Source organism: Anastrepha ludens, chromosome 5 (assembly GCF_028408465.1).
Source record: "Anastrepha ludens isolate Willacy chromosome 5, idAnaLude1.1, whole genome shotgun sequence".
In the NCBI taxonomy this organism is placed as follows: Eukaryota; Metazoa; Arthropoda; class Insecta; order Diptera; family Tephritidae; genus Anastrepha; species Anastrepha ludens.
This window is the reverse complement of record NC_071501.1, coordinates 53083700-53105904: the sequence shown is the minus strand read 5'-3', so window position 1 is coordinate 53105904 and position 22205 is coordinate 53083700. Positions and strand designations below refer to the sequence as shown.

The 22205-nt window shown below is 36.5% G+C and overlaps 1 protein-coding gene across 1 annotated transcript; it reads right to left on the bottom strand.

Annotated features, from left to right (window-relative positions):
- Positions 1-13892: 13892 nt before the first annotated feature.
- Positions 13893-18032, bottom strand: LOC128863938 (transcription factor MafB). Its single transcript, XM_054103366.1, is given in 1 exon segment — positions 13893-18032. A coding segment is annotated over 1 exon segment (1464 nt). The 5' UTR covers positions 17446-18032; the 3' UTR covers positions 13893-15981.
- Positions 18033-22205: the final 4173 nt, after the last annotated feature.

The window sequence follows — 22205 nt, the reverse complement described above, 5'->3', positions numbered from 1 at the left end:
TAAAATTTTTAAATACAAAATTTCTCAAATATTTACCTTTTGTTTTTGTGAAAAATTTCTATTTAGAGTAGTTAAAAAAGCTGTTTTACCATTAATTTAAGTGATTGTTAAAAAAATTAAATGTTTCCTTTTTATAGGTATTATTCGTAACTAAGGAAACCGTATCGCGCGTGTGGAATGAGTGCTAACTCTCGTACACGCTAATAAAGCAGTAATCTCCAAAATTACGTTTTGGTAAAAAATAAAATCACTCAGCATTTGATGGAAGTCGCGCACGATAGCGCCCAACATATGTAGTTATTAATTGCTGAATTGAATATTTAGTATACTTCAATTGGTATATTTCTATATTTAGTCAATAATTCTTTTAAATATAATCGGCCCTTTTTCGCAAAAATATCACTAAAATGTTTATTATCCTCGCTTAATTGATGCTGCTAATAACAAAAAGAAAAGCCGAAAATATCTCATATTAGAGGTCAAAATTAGAAGTCGGGAGCCACTCACAATTGATCAAATTTGTAATACTTTTAAACTGACGAATTCCACCAAAATGTAAGTCATACAAAAAAAAAAGAAAAGAAACATCTTTAAATGGTTCAAAATCAGGTTTTGTGAGAGAAGGATTACGATTATGCATAAAAATATTTAAAGGAAAATAACTTGTGCAACAAGGAACTGCTCATTTTGAATCATCCTCCAGGCTAATGATGGTAAGTCCGAGATGTTTTAGTCGATTTCGATTGTTCTCGACGTTTCCTCTGGCAATCCAATTTGCGAGGTGTTGCCCATAGCGAATAGTCATACTCAGGTTAAAGAGAAAAACTTTTGATAGCGCAATCGAGAAGCGGGTCGGTTATTGATTTTGCAACGGTGGCGATTCTCTCGATTGCTTAACCTTTTAAGTCCCAAGGGGAGTGTCTTTTATTTATCTTAAGAACCAATAAGTTAAATGGGTGCCCTTGCGAGGGCCCACTTGGGCGAAAATTCAAAATGTTTCCGTTGTGGTACCATACGAGCAACGAGTTGCGATTTACGTTTGTGTTAACCGGTTCAAGCTGCTGATGAATTTCACCAGATGTGTGATATTTAAGCCCGAAGAAGTGAGAGCCCAGATGTTTAAACCTTAGCCCGACGGAAGCTGGGCAGGCGAGAAGAAGGTGCTGAGATGATTCCACCGCGTCCTCCAGACAGCTTCTGCAGGGCTTGAAGCAATCCCAAGCCTCACCGCGTGGCCACCTAACGGACAGTCTCCGGTGAGGATACCTACCAAATTCGATAGCTGTGGTTTCCTTAGCTTTAGAAGTTCTTTCGAGCGCCTCCGATCTACCCGCGGCCAGAAGGATCTCGTGACTTTTTGCGCACTAGCCCAGCGCTCGCTGAGTTGACGTGAGGCCCATCTTTTCAATAGCAGACTATAGGTTCTTAAGGAAACTCCAATCCTCTCATAGTGCGATGAAGCCATCTCAAGGGTCCCCTGTCTGGTCAACTCATCGGCCAGCAGTTTCTCTTTATGCCGCTTTGACCGGGAACCCAAATGAGCCTAATATCGAAGTATTCCGATTCAATCGATGGGGAAGTAAGGCATTCCCCGACTAATTTCGAACGCAAAAATAACGAGTCCAAGGCTAAAATTGTCGCTTGGCTGTCGGAGTAGGTATTTACCTCCTTTACTGTAATTACAGAAGCGAGCAGCCAATCCACAGCTTCCTTAATTGCGGCTACTTCTACTTGGAAAACACTACAGTGGCCCGGAAGCCAAAATTTGAGCTTGATGGGGTGCTCCTCGCATAATACTCTTCCACCAACTCTTCCGTCCAACTTCGAGCCATCAGTAAACATATTTGCCATGCTCTGTTTCCAAATGTTGCACCCCGCCCGCTCTTCCCTTTAAGAAATATGATTGGAAAAAGTTCCGCTCGGACCTAGCGAGGGTGTACTATGATCGAGCACCATGGGTATGAACTCAATGTTGTTAAGAATGCTTAAGTGTACGTAGCTTAAGTTTACCTTATGGCCCGAATACCGCAATCTGATTGCGGCATGTGCAGCAGCAGTTTTTCCTGCAATGGCCACGGGGTAGCACATTCATCATAGCGTTGAGTGCTAGAGGTGTGGTCCGAAGCGTCCCACTGATTCAAATGAGGGTAGACCTTTGAACCCTCTCTAGCTTCTTAACTGATGTCATCCTTTCCAGCGATGTGTGTTATAAAGCCAAAAAGTAACTTTAGGCGTTGCTCACAATAATCGAAATGTCCCGGGTTTCTTTGACATAAAATCTTAAATATCTCACACACAACTCCACCTGATTAATTTATCCGAATTATCAGAAAATTAAATATAAATTCTGAGTTCCACAACTTTTATAGTGAAAAGTTGATGCTCTGGTTATCTAAAGCATGACTGACGCCTATTCACTGATATTTCGTGAAATTTATATATTTCAAGTAGGGGATTTGTCCATGCACAGTCCGAATTTTTTCAGTTATTTCGGTATCGGAAATATAACAAATGGTTTTTGAAGGAACTAAACTTCTTGCTAGTGCTACGAAATTATTCGTATTCCGGATAATGGTTTTCTCTACAGATTTCATATTTATGAAAATGGGACCGAGAAAATTTATTTATATGATAATCCATATATCAAAGAATGTAACTGAAACTAAGAAAATTGTTTTGCGTGAATTTATTAACAATTACAGATAAACAAATTGAAAAAATCGTCTATTTTCAGGAAAAAATTCATTTTTCAACAAAGTACATAATGTATAAAGATGGGACATGATACTATAAGGTTTTTGGGGTTGCTGATTACGAATCTGAGGTCAGATTTGAGAAATTCAATATGGCGGACCCCAAAAACTCCCTAATATCAAACTTGGTGAGTATCCAACAAGTTTTCAAAAAATATGTCCGCCATTTTGTATCCGCCATATTGAATTTCTCAAATCTGACTCAAGGTTCGTAATCAGCGACCCCAAAAACCCCCTAATATCAAATTTGGTGAGTATCCAACAAGTTTTCAAAAAATAGGTCCGCCATTTTGTATCCGCCATATTGAATTTCTCAAATCTGACCTCAGATTCGTAATCAGCGACCCCTGAAACCCTTAAAATTACATGCAATCATAAAAGCGGTTGGTAAGTAAAATGTGTGCTTCAAAGGGTTAACTACCTTGACTTCGAACCGTTTGATTTACAAGCCGTTTTACGTTACCACAAACTCCGTCTACAACTCCTTTGCCGTCGGATGGGGCAAAATATTTCCATTCTGATTGCCTTTTATATTTTATATTTTTCAGAAAGAAATATTAATAAAGTAACCATGAATTAGTTTTTAAATTCAGAGAAAGGTTCATCACTCCATATAATTTCTATTATCGGCAGCAAAAATCTTCTCATATACATAAATATGCCGTGAATGTAAAGATACAGTGTTTATATTTTTCCTAATGACATAAAGGTTGAAATTTCTGTAAAAAGAGTAACACTTTCTCTGATGCATAAAGCTAACTGAACCTCGTTTTGATACATGCGTGAGAATATGCGTGAGACATGTCAAAATCAATTCAAAGAATTCGCACATTTTTATTATTTGTATCTGCCTGAAATTTTTCTGATGGTATTCTTTTTATGTTCACATGTCATAAATTTGAAATTAAGCTTTCCTGTAACTTGCCACAGCTGATATTTTGTCTGCAATGTTCAGTATTACTCTATGATCACCTCCTATTTTCCATTGCTAAAAATAATATTTTTCGATTTAATCAAGTTATTTTATTTTGCTTCCATTTACACCAAAATAGTTTTTTTTTACTCTTGCTTCTCGATCACTAGCTCTCTTGATACTGAATTGAAGCAAATTGATTTAGATAATTTCAGTAAATGGTGTATCAATAATCGTCTATCCCTGAACATAAATAAGTGTTTCCAAATTACCTTTTCTACGCTTGCCTCTATTGCAGATACCTCTTATCACATATCTAACACGCCCCTGTCACGTAGTGAAATTAAAGACTTGGGTGTAATATTTGATTCCAAACTTTCTTTTGCTAGTCAAATACATTTTATTATTACCAAATCTTACCCCATGGTTTGCCTTTGTTAGGCGTCATAGCTCCGATTTCTAGGGCTCTTATACGCTGAAGCTGTTCTTTACATCGTTTGTACCATCCAAACTTGAGTACGCATCGTTCATTTCGTCTTTGTATTATACGTGACATGCTGCTAGAATTGAACGAATTCAAAAAGTATTCTTACAGTTCGGGCTGCGTAATTTGGGATTTTCGGATCCTATACCTACCTATGAAGCGCAATGCTCATTAATTAGTTTAAAACTTTGCAAAATGGAATAATAGTTTTATCTCTGTCTTTCATTTTTTATTTAATATATGGAGCTGTTGACTGTCCGGTACTTCGTGAGAGAATTTTATTTAATATTCTGGTCAGAGCTCTGTGTAGTTCGGAGTTCTTCTATGTTGATTTCTCAAAATCTCTTTACGCTCGAAATGCTCCTATTACTAGAGCCTTAATTGAGTTTAATAAAATCTCTAAATTTGTTGAGATAGATTTTTCATTTTCAAAATGTGCATTTTTTAATTGTACTTTCTTTTTTTAATGCCTATTAACCTTAAAATATATCTCTTAGCTCATTGGCTTACTAAATAAATAAATCAAAAACATTTTTCACCAGTTTCAGTTAAGCGCCGGGCCACATAAAATGTTGCTCTAGTAGGAGTTATCGTAGATAATTTTGAAACATTTTAATTTTAGAGTACAATTCTCGCAGATTATAAAGAAGCACTGCTGGAATGGAATGTCGTTTAGCTGTGTTTTGCACAGAGTCTAGAAAATTGTATTTTAATATTTAAAGTATTTGCTTAAAATACATGAAAAGCTTCTCGCAAATCATTGTTATGATAATAGTTAATTTACAGCGACCGGGGTTGTTGCGTTGACCACCATTCGGGAGCGCGTAGGTTCGAATCTCCTTGCATGAAACAGCAAAATTGTAGAATAAAAATGTCTTATAGTAGTCGCCCCTAGGCAGGCAACGGCAAACCTCCGAGTGTATTTATGCCATGAAAAAGCGCTTCATAAAAAACCATTTGCCGTTCGGAGTCGCCCGCCAGAAATAAGAGTAGGAGCACGACCAAACACCTAACAAAATGTACACGCCAATTATTTATTTTTTTAAGCCCAATTTAATACCATCAATCCATGCGACTATTTTATCACTCATACCCGAGTATGTATGCAAAACATCTGGACCGAAGTAAAATTCTTTCATAATTTTGGGTAAACAAATTATTGTAAAGAACCAAATTGTAAAGAACCTAAAATTCTTTTGCTCAGAATTCTGTATTTTCAAAATTCTGTAAGGAAGAAATAATGTAGAAATATAATAATAATCTGGATTTTAAAATTCTGTGTATAAATTACAATATTATTAAAATATAAAACAATTATGCTATTATTGCAATTACGTAGCACCACGTGTGTCAAACGATACCGAAAGTAGTGTCTGAAAATCGATATGTACATATCTCTCATAATTAATTAATCATATTTAAGGCCCAATTTTGTTTAAATTCGAAACATATATGTTCATATGTTACTGAAATGATCACTAGTTATTTTAATAATATCGCTTTAATGTAACCTTCTATATACAAATTTCTGAGAACTGTACGGATGATGAGAGAAACTGCGTACAGTTCGTGGAATTTTCGCAATGAAGAATTTTATCAAATAAAATTTTATAATACAGAATTTTAAAGTCAGAATTTTGAATATTACACTATACAAACTTTGAATCCAGCACGTGTTCATTTCCTATTCACTTCGTTTTCAAACCTTTTTTTGTTTTTGCTACACCTATAAATACAGCTTTTTGCTTCATGGGAAGAATGCTTTATGTATTGTTTTTATTGTAAATAACAGATACCAACAAGTAATTGAAAATTGATTGAGATATCGACTTGTAAGTATAAAATCTTATATGTTTCAAATACTTTTCCACCGAAAAGTCTATCCGGAGAAGCAAATTGCTTAGGGTAGAAAATTGCCATTTTCCGTGACAAGCATTCAAACATTTTATGCATTTTGTATGTGCATATGATCACTTTTCTTTTTGGTTTTCAACTTCAGATACATAATATATAATGTTTGAATTTTCGTTGTTGCGTTCTTTTATTTTTAAACCATCACTTTTATAGCCAACAATTTAGAGAAAAAATGTTTGATAAAATAAATCCTTTGCACATATATAAAGGGAGATTTTTTAAGAGCTATAGGAAAGTTTTTAAAAAAACCATTCGTAAAATTTAGAAAAATGCATGCAATTTTTATTTAAATCGATGGTACAGTCCATATAATTTAATGTTTGAAGATTATTTCATGCAAATATTGACCGTAACTGCGCTTCAAATGGTCCATCCGCTTAGTCCAATTTCGGCATACTCTTTCCAATGTTTCGGCCGGTATCTCACATATAAATGCTTTAATGTTGTCTTCCAATGCGTTAATTGTAGCAGGCTTGTCTGAATATACATGAGCTTTAACATAGCCCCACAAAAAATAATCTAAAGGCGTTATATCGCACGATCTGGGTGGCCAATTGACAGGTCCCGAACGTGAAATAAAATTTTAAAATAACTGATGATATTTTTTGACCTTTATAAGCCCACTTTACTTCTTTTTTTTTAACATCTGGACACATTAGGTTAGGTTAGGTGAAGTGGCTGTTAGAGGCCCCTTGTGATACCACCGGAGGCCCTTGTGTGGCCTTTAAAAAGCTAGCTATACTAGATAGTTTGAGATTTGCAACATCTGCAATGCTGTCCAGAAAAGCGAAACCGAGCAATCTCCACCGCCTTCTACACAGAGCCATGCACCCGCATAGAAGGTGTTCGATTGTCTCTACCTCCTCTATATCTTGACAGCTTCTACAGTAGTCATTAGATGGTGCCCCTAATCTACTGGCATGTCTTCCTATTAGACAGTGCCCAGATAGGACACCTACTACAATCCTTAGATCCCTCCTGCCTAACTTAAGTAGACTCTTAGTGCGACCCATGTTCCATTCGGGCCACGCTAGCCTACTTATAGCGCAGGTGTTTAACTGCCTCCAGTTGGAGTTAGCAGCACTAATGGTGTATCTGTCTATCAAAAGTTTACATGTTGCCAAGGGCATAGGTATGTCAAGCCTGTCCTGACTAATTTGGAGCGAGAAGCCTAATCTAGCTAACTCATCTGCCTTACAGTTACCTATAATGTTACTGTGTCCTGGCACCCAGAGTAGATTAATAGAAAAGTACTGTGTAAGTGTTGTTAATAATTTGTAACACTCCTTTACTGTCTTAGACGAGTGTTTGCTTGATAGAAGCGGTTTCAGAGCTGCCTGACTATCGGAATAAATGAAGATATCTCTAACAGTGACTACGCTTTTATTTAGCATTAAAAGGCTTTCTGAGATTGCCAGGATTTCGGCCTGGAATACGCTACAATGATCAGGTAAGCGAAAGGATAAATTGGCGAAAATAGTTTCCGAATATACACCACCTCCCACTTGATCATTGAGTTTTGAGCCGTCCGTATATATACTAACCCCGATTTCGTTGTTTGTTAACCCATTCACCCATTCCTCTCTGGATGGAAAATGGACTGTATAAGGCCTGTCTAGGTATGTATTCACCGAGTCACAAAAGTCGGTGGTATTAGGAATACCTGGAAACATCCCAAGTATGCGCGAGTGTCCCCATTTGTTTGTCTTGAGCATCGATGATTCCCTCAATCTTAGAGCCGCTTTGGCGGCCAGTTGTCTACAATATAGGTCAATTGGTAATAGATGCAACATAACGCTTAGAGCCGAAGTTGGCGTTGTTTTGAGCGCCCCAGTAATACTGAGGCTTGCCGCCCTCTGAATACTATCTAGTTTCTTAATGGAAGTTTTCTTATCAAGGGATGGCCACCAGACCAGGACTCCGTAGGTCATAATTGGTCTGACAATGGCCGTATATAGCCAGTGAACTATTTTGGGGGCTAATCCCCATTTTAAGCCTACAGTTCTCTTACAGGAATAAAGCGCCGTAGCAGCCTTCTTTATTCTTTCCTGAACATTCAGCTTCCATGAAAGTTTCCTGTCAAGGGTTAAACCTAAGTACCTGGCCTTTTCACCGACCAGCAAAAGAGTTCCGTTGAGTGTCAGAGGCCGACAGTCGGGAATTTTATATTTCCTTGTAAACAACACTAGTTCCGTTTTGGCCGCATTCAGGCTCAAACCACATGTTTTGGCCCAAGTATCCACATATTTTAAGGTTCTATGCATTAGATTGCAGAGGGTGTCTGGAAACTTCCCCCTTATTAATATAGCTACATCGTCCGCGTAGGCCACAACCTTAATTCTCCTCTCCTCCAGATCCAACAACAACTTGTTCATTGCTAGATTCCACAGAAGAGGAGAAAGTACCCCGCCTTGAGGAGTACCTCTACAGACAGATCTGCGCATCACCGAAGAGCCCAACGTCGAGTTCACGAACTTGCTCGTAAGCAACTGCTCAATGAAATTCACAAAGGTTCCGGAAATGCGCAGGTCTGACAGCGTGTTCGTTATGACCTTAGGCAGGATATTGTTAAAAGCTCCTTCGATATCTAAAAAGGCTGCCAGTGTATAATCTTTAACTTCAAATGAGCTTTCAATTGATGTGACCAGTGAGTTTAGGGCCGTCTCTGTAGATTTTCCTTTACAGTAGGCATGTTGCGATTTGGACAGACGTGAGTGGGGTATGCTGTTCCTGATAACCGAGTCAATCAGCTTTTCTAATGTTTTCAGTAGAAAAGATGATAGACTAATCGGTCTGAAGTCCTTAGGTTTGGTATGCGAGCTTCTACCTGCCTTCGGGATAAAAATGACCTTAACCTCCCTCCATGCTGAGGGAGTGTGATTTAACTGAAGAGTACTTTTGAAAATGGTTACTAACCACCTTGTGATATGAGCCAGAGGCTGCTGAAGTTGTGCCGGTATTATCCCATCAGGGCCTGGCGATTTATACGGCTTAAAATTTCCTATAGCCCAAGTAATATTAGTTCCATTGATTATGTCTGAGATATCTGAGCTAATCACAAATTCTGATACTCTGGGGTTGCAAGTTCGGGTAGGACACATTATTCACATTCGATCTTAAAACTTAACATTTTCGTACTAAATTGATACAAATATCCCATTGGTACTTGACGTTGACGATTTTCAGTTTGTTATTAAAAAACTGGTGCATCTATGAATTGGAAAACCTGTGTGACTGTCCAGAAGCGAGAAACACTTTGATATGGCTTTTCAAGTAGTTGCTAACGTAATTCCAGTTTAGCATGATTTCTGACTCTTTGTAGGCTGGAGTTGAAAACACGGCCTAACAGGTCTATTGAGAAGGTAGCGTTAAACAATACTTTTAGGCACACAAACAGCTGATTGTGTACTGTGTTCATTGCATCATTTTATTCTCATACTCATATGTACATGCGTTTTTATATAATAAATTCGTTCATTCTCTTTTCTCATCTGTAAGCGTAAACACACGACTTTTAATTCTAAGAAAAATACTATAAATACAAATGTCAACTCTTCCTATAAAGCCATAATACACAGGAAGACAGACTTTTCCTTTCATTTAAATCGCCTATTCTGAATTTTGTGTCATATATATTATCCGTAGCGCAGCGTCATTAATATTATACGTGAACAATACTCAGATATGTATTATATTATATTAATAAAATTAATTGTATCTATTCAATAAGTTTTAATATATTTTTTTGCTCAAAATCGTTTGATCCCGCTGTAGAACGTGTTACATAACAAACAGTTGAGCAAACAGCGTTCGCTTTGCATGGTTTTGGAAGGTTTGCTTTTCAACTCTGTAAATTTTCCAATCCACAAAGTTTTACTTTTTAAATCGATCAATTGAATTTCTAGAGATCCAGTATCAATTCCAAATGGTTCAGTGTGGATCTCGTTACTATTTGTGTTGAGAGGATTTACTATGAATGCTAGAGTTGCTCAAATATGTCAACAAATTCATCCTTAATTTTTTTTATCACTGTGCTGAAGTAATTCGTGTCAACAAATGGACAGGTTTTATCGCTATGTTGCTGTAGTAATTTGCAGTAATTTACCGTTCTGAATATCTTTAGCAAAAATAATTAATTTTTCTTCAAAATAAACCAAATCTTAGATCAAAACATAGGCTTGGTCTCCCTTTCCTTACAGTTTTAGATTCAGCTCATTTAATTCCGTTGTGATATCCAACATAAAGTAAAATGTTTGCAACCATTTTTGCTTCTCTTATTCAGGTGATTAGGAATGTATTTATTTCATTCAAAAGCAAAGCAAAAAGTTTCTACACCTTTTTAAAGCCATTGCACTTTATTGGGAGGAAGGAGGTCGGAATACTGAGCCTCCATTTCATTAAAGAATTCTTTAAACTGACAATGGTAGAGTGCTTTTGACAAGATGCGGTTAACAATCTTGATTACAAGATTCATGATCTCAACTAAATATTTCTGTGGGAAAAGGTGTAGCGCAAAGCCCTGCTTGGTGTATTATACAGTGAAATGTAAGAATTGCGTATGGAACTAAAGAGCCACAGCTTCACATCCAACGAGCCGCATGAGAAGCCGCATGAAATGGTAAGAATTTCGGTGGTACGGATTGAAAATTCGTTTTCACGCGTCAGTGCGCTGTAAATGGCCATCGCGATAAAATGATTTGACGTCGTTGAACTTCTTTGAATTATATAGTACATATATGTAGGTACATATACGGCCCAGATCACTTGATTAGAGGCAATAATTTTTATGGAATAAAAAGGTTATTAAGCAACCGTATTTAATCTAGTAATACAAGGGTTTCTGATCATTTAAGTAAAGACTGTACTTTGCTCGAAAATAAACATGCATCAAAATATTAGGTCTCTTCTATTCGCCATTTTCCCGCTCGCTATCTCTGTGCTCGATTAAAATGGCGTAAAATTTGCATGCGAAAGCAACAACAAAGTTTCGAGTAAGATTCGCTGCTAGCCATTAAGCCGCACTACCTTACCAACGCATGTAATTTAGGGCAGCTCTCATCCCGCATTGCCGGTATACTATATATTCATTTGTATCAGTTGCTTCATCTATTCGCCACTTGCTAACTCTTGGCGAAAAGAAGAGGCCTCTTGTTCCATCTAACGGTATTTCGCAGCAGTAAAACTTCAGCAGCTTAATACTCTGCTTGATTTATTTGTTCACTTGAATAGAGGATCTCAGTTAGACTACATTGTTTTCGCATTAAAGCTATGAAAAGGTATTGTTTTTGAACTGGACGTGCATACGTATTTGTATATATGTATATTAGGCTGGGTCGATTTAAAAAGCGCTCACTGCTCTGTGAAAATCATATTCTAGGGATCAAAATAAGTAACTTTGCCGAAGAAACCATACCTCTAAAACGAATTCTGATGCCCCCCAATTTGGGTCGAACTTTTAGTGTCTTTTGTGGGGAGGCAAATCGATCTGGCCTAATGTATATGTAATTGACACTTATACCCTTTATTAGGTGTTTGGCCGAGCTCCTTGTCTTTTTTGTGGTGTTCGTCTTGATGCTTTTCAACAAGTGCAGGGATCTACAGTTTTATGATACCTCTGAACGTCAGTTGTTTTTTTTTTATGCGAAGCTTTTTTACGGCAGAAATTCACTCGGAGGTTTGCCATTGTTTGCTGAGGGAGAACGCTATTGGGAAAAACTTTTTTTATCACCTTTATGTATACCATTCTACCGAAAGGTAGTCACATACCAACCCATTCAGCTCAGGCTGCCGCTTTTCTTGAATAAAATGGATATGCGACTCGTCATCTACGCAATTAGAGCTAACAAGAACTTCGTTAAAAATAGTCAAACATATACATATGTTTGTTTTAATGCAAGTTTTCAATTGTTTTATTATTTCATTAGAGAAGCCAAGAATTCTAAATGCATATGAATGTCTGGTGGTAAATGCATTTAATCACTTTTTTGCACCAGATTACGATTCAAAGTCGCTTGTGTGTACATTTAATTGCATTTTGCATTACAAATCTACATAAGTACTCAAGTTAATCTATTTATATACATATATAACTAATCAACAAAAGCAAGCACGTGTTTAATTTATACACTATTTATACATTGTATTCACATATTCTGTGTTTTGATAACATTACACGCCAATCTCCCAATCTTACAAACAATTTTACTCTTATTTGTATGATGCCATATGATTATAATCGGCACGAGCACATGCTTGCCAATACATTCATACATATGTACAAGTGCATATGGTGTGAAAATAAATGGTTCTCAATATTATTTTATTGGATTTTAAAAGTAAGTATAGAAGGGAACGCAATTCTCATTTTACTAAATTACATATTTTTTAGGATACCAAATACAAATTAAAACATAACTATAACGGAAAGGCATTTCTGCATCAAAGTGGAGTCAAAAGGGATAACAATGTGCTCACATCACCGCTTGAAATGCGCGATGTACTCAAATTACCTTGTGTCCTTAATACCTTGCGTCGGCAACACGTTTACTGTTTGTTCTAATTAAAAGGTAATGTTACAGGATTACTAAAATTATTTATTTTCCTCAAACCTTAACAGAAAAATAATTTATTGTTCTTGGTTATAAGAGAGAGTTTTTGTTCGCGGATTATTCCGTCGAATGATGCAAAAGGGTTAATATAACTTAAGAACACATTCGATAAGCAATTTGCTTATTTGCGGCGAAAGTGTAACACTTCCTTTAAAAAAACAAAATTTTGCCAAATCACCAAACTATATCAATTGATAAAACACCTTTGCTGCAAGTACACTCTGTATGTTAATTTAAGATAATTTGTAACGCAGTGTGATTAGTGTTCTTTGAGCTTAATTTACAACCATAATCTACAAATGTGTAAGGATTTCAGATACTATTTTTTCAAGGAGTTACATTACAATTAGTCATGCCCGTCAGGCGTTGCAATGACTATGTTTTCGAACTTTGCAATATATATGTACGTAGAATTGCACCTTCTGTGCTTACAATAAGTTTTTAACAAGTATGGTTTTTGTAAATAATCAAATCCGCTCGCCCAACAAAAGACTTTCCATACTTGTGACTGCATCAAGAAAAATTCATCTCATCATCACTTTCATACATTTGCGTGGATTGGCAGAATATTTTCTGAAAAAATATCACTATGCTTAAAAGCAGAAATACACTCGGAGGTTTGCCGTTGTCTGCCGACAGTGGTATTCCAGACAGCTGAAATCTCTAAGCCTTTGCGTTTGGCAAATTTCTCTGATGGGAATACCAACCTAGTCGGAGCAAATTTAGCTTTTCGGAGTTATTTCTCCCTTAGTGATTTAAAGCAAATATATGGATATTAGAAAGCACTGAACTCGTTGAAACTGATTTATTGCATTTAATAGGGTTATGTTTATATGACGATATACATAGGTAAGTGTTGAAAATTCAATTCGTCTTAATGACGGATTGGCGGCAGCGACTTTTACGACGTTTTGGGAATGCCGCTACTGTGGCGGCATCAACCGCAAAGTGCTAGGCCGTGCGAATTACTCTATTGTCCAGTATGAAAATTAACAAAATAGTCTTGAGAACTCGTTTTTATTCAAGAAATTTTGCTTTCATCAAATTTTATAAAAGAAAAACGAATTAAACACCAAAATCAATTCATTTTCGGTTCTTTTTTTTTTTGTTAAAGATATACTTTTTTTTATCCATTATTTGGTATAATTATAGCCAATATTAATTTCACATCCGTCCGTTATGATAACAATAATAAAAAAATATATGAAAATTAAGAAAAACGAAAATTCTTGATAAAATACCGTTAGAATATACAAATCACTTTATACAAAATAAGTCGAAAATACGTAGGTATTATTGAATTTAGTGTTCGAATTATAGAGGGAAAAATGTGGCATTGTCCGGTTTGTAGCAGTGCGCGAACCACCGGAGATAGGACTATAGTTAAGAGTTGAACGCCTGCATGTGCGCACATGTAAGCATATAGGCCATTGTGACCGTCGTTCACAAAATTAGAGAAAAGAATTTCTGGGAAAAAAATTTTATAGTTTGGGGGAAAAGAAATCTCTTGTTTTTGCGTAAAAATTTTGCGCAAATGGCTTAAACTGTTTTATGGTCGATCTTTAGCTTCTGGGCGATGGCTACTAGCATGCCGACCAACTTCAATTATTTCTGTGATTTTATCAAAATAAAATAATTGTTTCCTTTTTCGCCAATCTATGTATATTAATATTATTAAGTTTCCGTTTGGAGGTTACATAAATCTCTGATGTATATCCTTATCTCTTACCCCACCTTTTACCCCAATTCCGCTTTCGGTGAATTTGCCAGAATCGCTGTGTGTGACGTCACACTAGTGCAATTTATTCGAGTGTTGCTTGAGATTTTTTTTTTGTGTTCTCGTTCGCAACCTTTTGTTAACGCAACTGAACCAGTTTGACGTCGCGTCTCTCTTATGGGCGCAATCTTGGATTCTATGATTCTTGTATTAATATGATACTAGTAGTTTTCTGGTTTTTACTTTTGTCAATCACGAATCATCACATCGCTAATAATCAAATTTTGGTTAACTAAAAGTAAATCCAGTTTCAACAAAAAGTCATAAACTATAATAACGATTAACGCCTTTTTAATGATTTTGAAGAAAATATCATATTTTATAGAAACTGTTAATATTTCTGTCGAAATTACACAAATTGCTTTTTAAACTTTGAAATTTCTATGTATACATTTATGTATAAAATGAAAAATACCGGGTAGCTTTGTTATTTTGCATATTAGGGAGATTATCTATTCCATATTAAAGTAAGAAAGTGTACGAGAGTAGGTATTCACGCTCCACACCGCAAGGTTACAATGAAAGAATAACAAGAATCAGCTAGTAGAGGGTCGCATTTGTTATGCTACAATTCACAACCTGAAGATAAACTTGGTTTTCGCTGTTGCTTACTTTACAGACTTTTTTGTTGTGCTATTGCATGGGATCTGAAAGCTTGGCATTCCTCCCCGTGCACCGTGCAAGAGTTTTGCAAGACTAAGAAAATCAATCCCTTACTGACCTCTATTGTCTATTGTACAGATTTAGCCTCGAATTTTTTTTAACATACAACAAAATACATGAAATCTTTAATTTTGAATAAAAATCCACGAAACACCTTCTATGTTTTTTTTTATTAATTAACGTCTAACTAACTGTAAATAATACGTTTTTTAAACTTAATACAAAAGTAGTAGGCGTGGTACCAACACTATTCATAATCGATAATTTAAATTAGCATTTATAAGGATATTTCAGATTTCAATTGAAAATCGACTCCAGCACATTGTTGATTATACCCTTGGTACACTCATACTGTGTGTTATACACTATCATATATGAAGCTAAGAGCTAAACACAACATTTATTACTTTATTGTCAAACATTATGAATGAGTTTATCTAAAAATTATTATTTTTTAAATAATCGCGTTCGAGTAAAAAAAAAACACATACTTTAATCGAACAAGTATTTTGCGACTACTTTCCGCTTAACTTAAGCCAAAAGACATTGCTTACACCTTGAACAGAGGAACTGATCCGATTAAACCAAATATTTGATATTAGTAGTTTTAAATACATTTACAAACTCTATGGATGTATGAAGAGTTAATACATCCTTTCTACTTATATATATATGTACAATATTTCTGGGATATGCTTATTGTTATTAGGTGCAGTCGAAGCGCTGGGAGAATCTGTCAAATAATATGCAATGATCGCCCTTATTCACTTACATAGTTGTATGTACATATTAAATTTTTTTTTCGTCACAGAAATGTTCTAACTTTTGTGTTCTTCACAGTAAGCAAACTCTCTAGCCTTTGATCGCATTCAGATTGTCACATTGGTAGTTGGATGCTGATGCAGATGTTGAGGGTATCGCGCTGGCCACTGATTCCCGTGCGGATGGGAATGTGGCAGATGGTGACTGGACGTGGCAGCTGCCGCTTGCTGCCCTTCGATAGCTAGTTGGCGTCAAAGGTAGAACTCTGGCGAATTTTGGCTATCAGTGTTCAAGTTCGACTGCCCGACGGTGATCACCCCAGAATTTCCGCCTTCGGTAGCATTCGATATCGCAGCAATCACACTACCACTACTACTACTCATTCGCATTTGCAGACGTTGTTTTAGTTGATCACGCTCATGACATACACGTGAGAACTCTAATTTTAAACGATGCAGATCTTGATTCAATTGATGATTGGATTTCTCCAGTTCATGCCGTTGTAGTAAACGTTTTGAGCGGCAGTTTTGTGCGTACCCACGATTTTTCAGCGTTCGACGCTTTGCTTTAAGGCGCGCAACTTCTTCGCGGGGACGGCCATGCAGGTGTTTGTTCAATTCACGCACGGATAGTGTGGTTAGAAGGTCATCGCTGATACAGTCTTCAAGACCTAAGTTACTTGAGGTACTGTACTGTCTAGAGCAGGTGCGTGGTGAATTTGTCGAAGATCGAGAGGAGCTCACCGACATTGGTCTAGTGAGGTGAACGACAGAGGTGGTGCCTGATACGCTGGATGGCGCTTGACCCCCATTACCGCTACCTCCAATGCCTGCTGCACTAACGGCTATACCAGTATGGTAAGATGTATGCATATTGATAGGTGCTAAGTGTTCAATCGGTTGAAAATGATGGTGGTGCGGATGGTGTTGTGATTGCGCCACCAAATGTCCATGATGATGATTGACGGCCGCCACAGCTGCAGAGGCATGCATATATTCACGTTGCCGTTCCCACTCCTCCTCTTGTGTGGGACAAGCGAGAGGCCGTAAATCCAATGGTTGTGGATCTGAACGCATGGAGTTTGGTAGCCACATCATTTCTTGTGTGAGGCCAGCACTGGCGGTAGGTTGGCGATGCGTTGGGTAGGGAGTGCTTGTAATCGTGGCATATGTTTGGGCACATGTACTCCCGCTGGGTGAACTGATGACCGGTGGAGTTTCAGGAGGTGTCGATGGTACTCCACCGGGAACGGACGTATTTACAAGTATTGCCTGTCCAGCCATAGGGCCGTGTGTATACATTTCCGGTGGCGGTGACAATGGTTGTAGACGCCGCTCATCCATATGCCAACTTTGTGGAAAGGTTCGCATCTTAATGACGGGAGGATCGGTAGGCTCTTCTTCTTCCGGTGTTATTGTGGTTGTTGTCCAGGCTATTTTCGTGCTTGCCGCCGGACTGTGGTCCTCACGTTTTACTCCGATAGCTGTAACAGTAGCTGAACCGTCCTCGAGATGATCAAGCACGAATTCCTGCACATACTGTTCGGCGAGGTTTGGATCTTCCATTCTCATTTAGAGAAAATTGTTTTTCACACAATCTTCAGAAGTTTAAACAATAGTAAAAAACACTTATATAATTGATATTCTGAGATTTGCAAACAGCCTTTTTACGTGTAATACATATACATATATAGGCTTTTCTTATTAAAATAATAGATTTGTGTTTTATGTTCTGTTTTCCTTTATTTCTTTTTTTTTTTTTTGTATTTTTCACATTTAAAGAATTTGATTGGTTTTACTTTTTTAAATGGCTGAAATGATGTTTGTTTAACTTATTTTACAATCTTAGCACTTTTTGGAAGTCGAAACTTTATGAAATCGGATCCGTTCGCGACTGCCGCCCAACCACTTTGAATAATATGTCAATTATCACTAAATATTGTGAAGGGTGTATGTCGCGGTAGTTGTGGAATGGCCGACTCAAGCTTTTTGTACAGGTATATATTCCCGGCATAGAAATGTAGACCGTTGTAACGTGTGCGGATCGTCGGAAGTCGTGTTCTGTCGCGTCACCTCGTTGTGAACGGTAAAGCGCGTCATACTTGAATGCTCTTCCAACCATTCCGATGCTGTAATTTGCTGGTACCACAGAGCTCGGCTTTGATACCAACACAAATAACAGCCATGCGCAGACTTCAGGACAGAACTATAAACTCATTTGTATATGCATATGTATGTACATATATTTATGTCCATGTGTCACGATTCGATTGTACAAACGAAGCCACCCTTCGTAACTTAGAATAAATTTTTGGTAACATCGCCTTAAAGCTCTGACACATGGAAAGCGAGGAGACAGTGGAGCGATTATTGCAATCTGTGATGTTTACCATTAGAAAAATATATTGACACAAGGATTTCAAACGCTAACCCAAAATCAAAATATAATAAGGGTATTCAGACCGAACTCTCAAAAGTTACAATGCAGGTAATGTGGATACTTCCCATACATGTTGTTTTTGTAAAGTTTCCCGAATACCAAGTTACCGAGGTGGCAAAAAACAACTAAATTACTTCTGGCGACTTAATTTAAATTAGTTTTAGCCTTGAGAAAACTATGGAAATCCCTAAACATAGATTTCAAATTCAAATGCGCTTGTTGGTGTTCTGAATCTAATATTTGTTTGATTATTGAATTATGGGTTGAATTTGAATTAAAATCATTTCTAAAATTTCGTTGCCTTTTGTTGAAATAATTTATGTATGATACATAGCACTGAAGGCCCTAGTAGCCAGTGTGCTAATTAAGTTAGGGATATATTGTATTGTATATATACCCTATAAAAGATAATAATAATTTATGTATATTACATATGTAGTACAAATAAGGTGTACTTAATGGGGTATGCCCATGTGACAATCCAAGCATGTCAAACATGGTGCCATTTAATAAATATTATGCAAGTTCGTTGTTGCTTCAAATGGAACAAAATTGTTGTAGGCTAAATATAAGTGGTAGTAGTTTCACCTGTCACACAGTCTTGTTGAAACCATATATTGTCAATATTCATAGCATTAAAAATATGTCAAAGACCGATTGTTACCATATGTACGAGAATGTGGGTATCTCTGTGCCACAACTCATGCTATTCAGCATACTAAATTTTCGAATGCCTAAATATCACATTTTCTTTGGGCACCAGAAGAAGATTTTTTCAGCAAAACTGTACAGATTTTCTGGGATAAAATTAAGAATTGCAAAATTCAACGTCTAAAGCCCCGTTCATGTGAACTCTCTTCAATTTAGCGAAATGTAGTGTTCCCCGATTCCCCATTTTCGTACTGGACTTTAATTATTTTTATACGATTCTCGAGTGAAATCGAATCCAAATAGTGGATTTTAAACTTAAAAGAGCTGTTAAAACAAAATACTGATAAAAAGAAACTCTACTTTAAAGTTCTACATTATATTTGGCAAATTACCTGTTTGTTAATTTTTTTTTACTCTCTATGCCATATACACCTTTCTGTAATATAGAAATAGAAGCAGAGCATAAAAATTTAACACTAAGTTTACGAACGTTTCTATGTGCCTATATACCTATCTCTACAGCACTCGGCAAATTGACGGGTAAATAAAAAAACGCACTTTCTTTAAACAACCGACTTATTCAAGTTAACTCCAAATTGCATAATATTTGCCTTTACGTTGAATTAAAGTATGAAGAATAAATAATATGTAATACTAACGGGTAAACTTACTCAGGACAATTTTTCAGATATATTCCGTTTTGCTTGTGCATTTTCCGCGTACCACTTTTTTGCAAGATATGCGATATTCCACTCATTCGCTCTTGTAATATTATAGATGATGAAGAAGCGCCTGATCGTTTTCAAATGTTCCCCTTTCTTTCTACATCTAATTCTTCGGATATTTTGGCTCTGGAGAACTGTTTATATTTTTTTTTCCTTGTTCACTCCACTCGGGTGCATAGGGCCTCGACAAGACTCGGTCTTGCTTTGGTTTCGTTAATCTATTTGCTTTCTGGCAGGGCAGGCTAATGCCAACACTGTTTATAGAGTATCCTGCTTACACGGCTTACTTTTATATACAGTAAAGATAAAATTTCCTGATTTACATAGATCTGAGGAAAACAAAGTTATCTTATCTTGTTCCCTTTACGAGATAAGCGTACCCGTCAATTTAACAGATTCCGTAAAGATAGGTATACCACAAATGAGTCTCAAAAAGTAGAATGCTTAGGAAAACACCAGGGCTTACAAATTCTTTGGAAGAAATGATTAATTCGCGATGTATAACGATTGAAAGCGATGAAGCGGTTTTCGAGATATTTCATGGCAAAGTTTAAATTCCGTCAAATTGTTAATTGTTAATCTATGGAGTATTCAGAACCAGAAAACGCAGCAATGTCTTAATCAGAAGTATCGTTTTTATTCCACCGCGCCCTAAATAGTTTTATTTTTGCACATTAAAATTTCGTTCTATATAATTTTTTGCTACTGCTCTTAAAATATTGTAGCGCAATATGTGCAGTGTACTTTGAATGAATTTGTTAATCCTCAAAACACTGTGCGCTCTCGGCTTTTTCGGAGCTTTTAGAAACATCTCACCCGGAGAGTTGGTTTCGACAAAGCTCAATCACGAAATAAGGTCTCATCCATCTGATTATATACCACATACATACCTATGTATGTAGATGAACACTAAGGCGAAGGGCTTTCACATAGCACTTTTATTTGTGCCAAAGAGTTGATTGTGATAGTAGTGTAACTGTATATTTGATTTCATTATTGTTGGTGGTGGTTTCACGTAAGTGTATGTGTGTTGGCTTCATAACACGAGCTAAACCATTTGTTGTTGTTGGTGGAAAAGTGGGCGTTTGAATTGCCATTCATAAAACGGCAAAGGCGAATACATTGCTTGCACGGATATCCAACGGGCGCTCAGTTGAGTGTAAATATTTTATGCAGCTCCGCCTATTTTTTGTCAGAAATTCTCTTGTGAACGTATCAGATAAAAATGTTTTGTAAGAGTGGTTGCAGCGGGTTGTAAAAGTCTAAAAGGCGCGGTTATGAAAGTTGCAGGTGAATTTTGATGTAGGAAGAAGAGCAGGCGGCCATGAAAGGTTTCTAACCTCATTCACCTGCTATATGCAGGTAGCGCGAGAATGGGTAATTTCCGCCCATTAATTGCGAAAGACCGCGAATCATTGGAAATCTACATAATATTACATATATGTATGTAAGTGCGCACATATAGATATATATACACGCGTTTATTTTGGGAAAAGATTTTAATTGGCAACACATGCGTTTTAGGCACAAACTCTTTAGGCGTACGTACCTACGTACATATATAGTTGTAGAAGCAGCAGTGCAAGTTAAACAGTAAAAGTAAATAATTTTAAGTGAAATTTAGTGAACTTTGTAGAAAAAATGGCTTTACAGTGTTTTTAATTATTCGAGTAGCCAGGTAGTTTACACAATAGAAACTAAGATGCGGAGGCCAATGTATACAGTTACGGTCTTTTTCATGCTGGACAAATTTTGTGAGAAAAAGTGTTGATCCCTATCAGAATATTGCACGTAGGTTCCGAAAACAATTACGAGGGCAGTGGATCAATTGCTTCATTCATTTAAACGAGAAATGGGTACCTATTTCCTGACCGAAACCTAAAGAGTTACATAATTTTAATTCAATTATCGGGGATTCATGTGAATGTACTGAAGTAAAAGAAATGATTTATGTATTCAGCAAATATTTTGATATTAACTTCTTTTATTATTTGTTTTTGTTTGTGAAATGTGAAAGATTTTAAAACTTTTAGAAGAGCTGGGTAACCTAACAAAGAGTTGAGAAGGCTAAATAATTAACAGCTATAATCAATTATACTGTACAAATCAATCGAAAGCAAAGGTCACAAAGATTATGTTGCAGATATTGTGATTCAATTCGTAGCCAAGCCAAGTTTTTTTCTATTCACACATTCCTTTAAATAATTGGATATTAACATCTCGAAATTCATTATTTCGCAAATGTCAAATTATACTAATCGACAAACAAAAACTTGTACTAAGTCTTATGTGAAATGGCCTCTAGAATTTGAATATGATCTTAGTTTTTCCGCACCTAGTAACTAAAATGTAAAGTAATTGTGTTTTCTCTTCTCGAAAAAAAATGTCATCTCGATGTACGAAATGTTGTCATACGCCCTGTATAAATCTTGCATATTTCATATGCATTCCACAATATACATATATATTGAATATAATAAAACATATATGTAGGTATGTATACACCATTCGGTAGT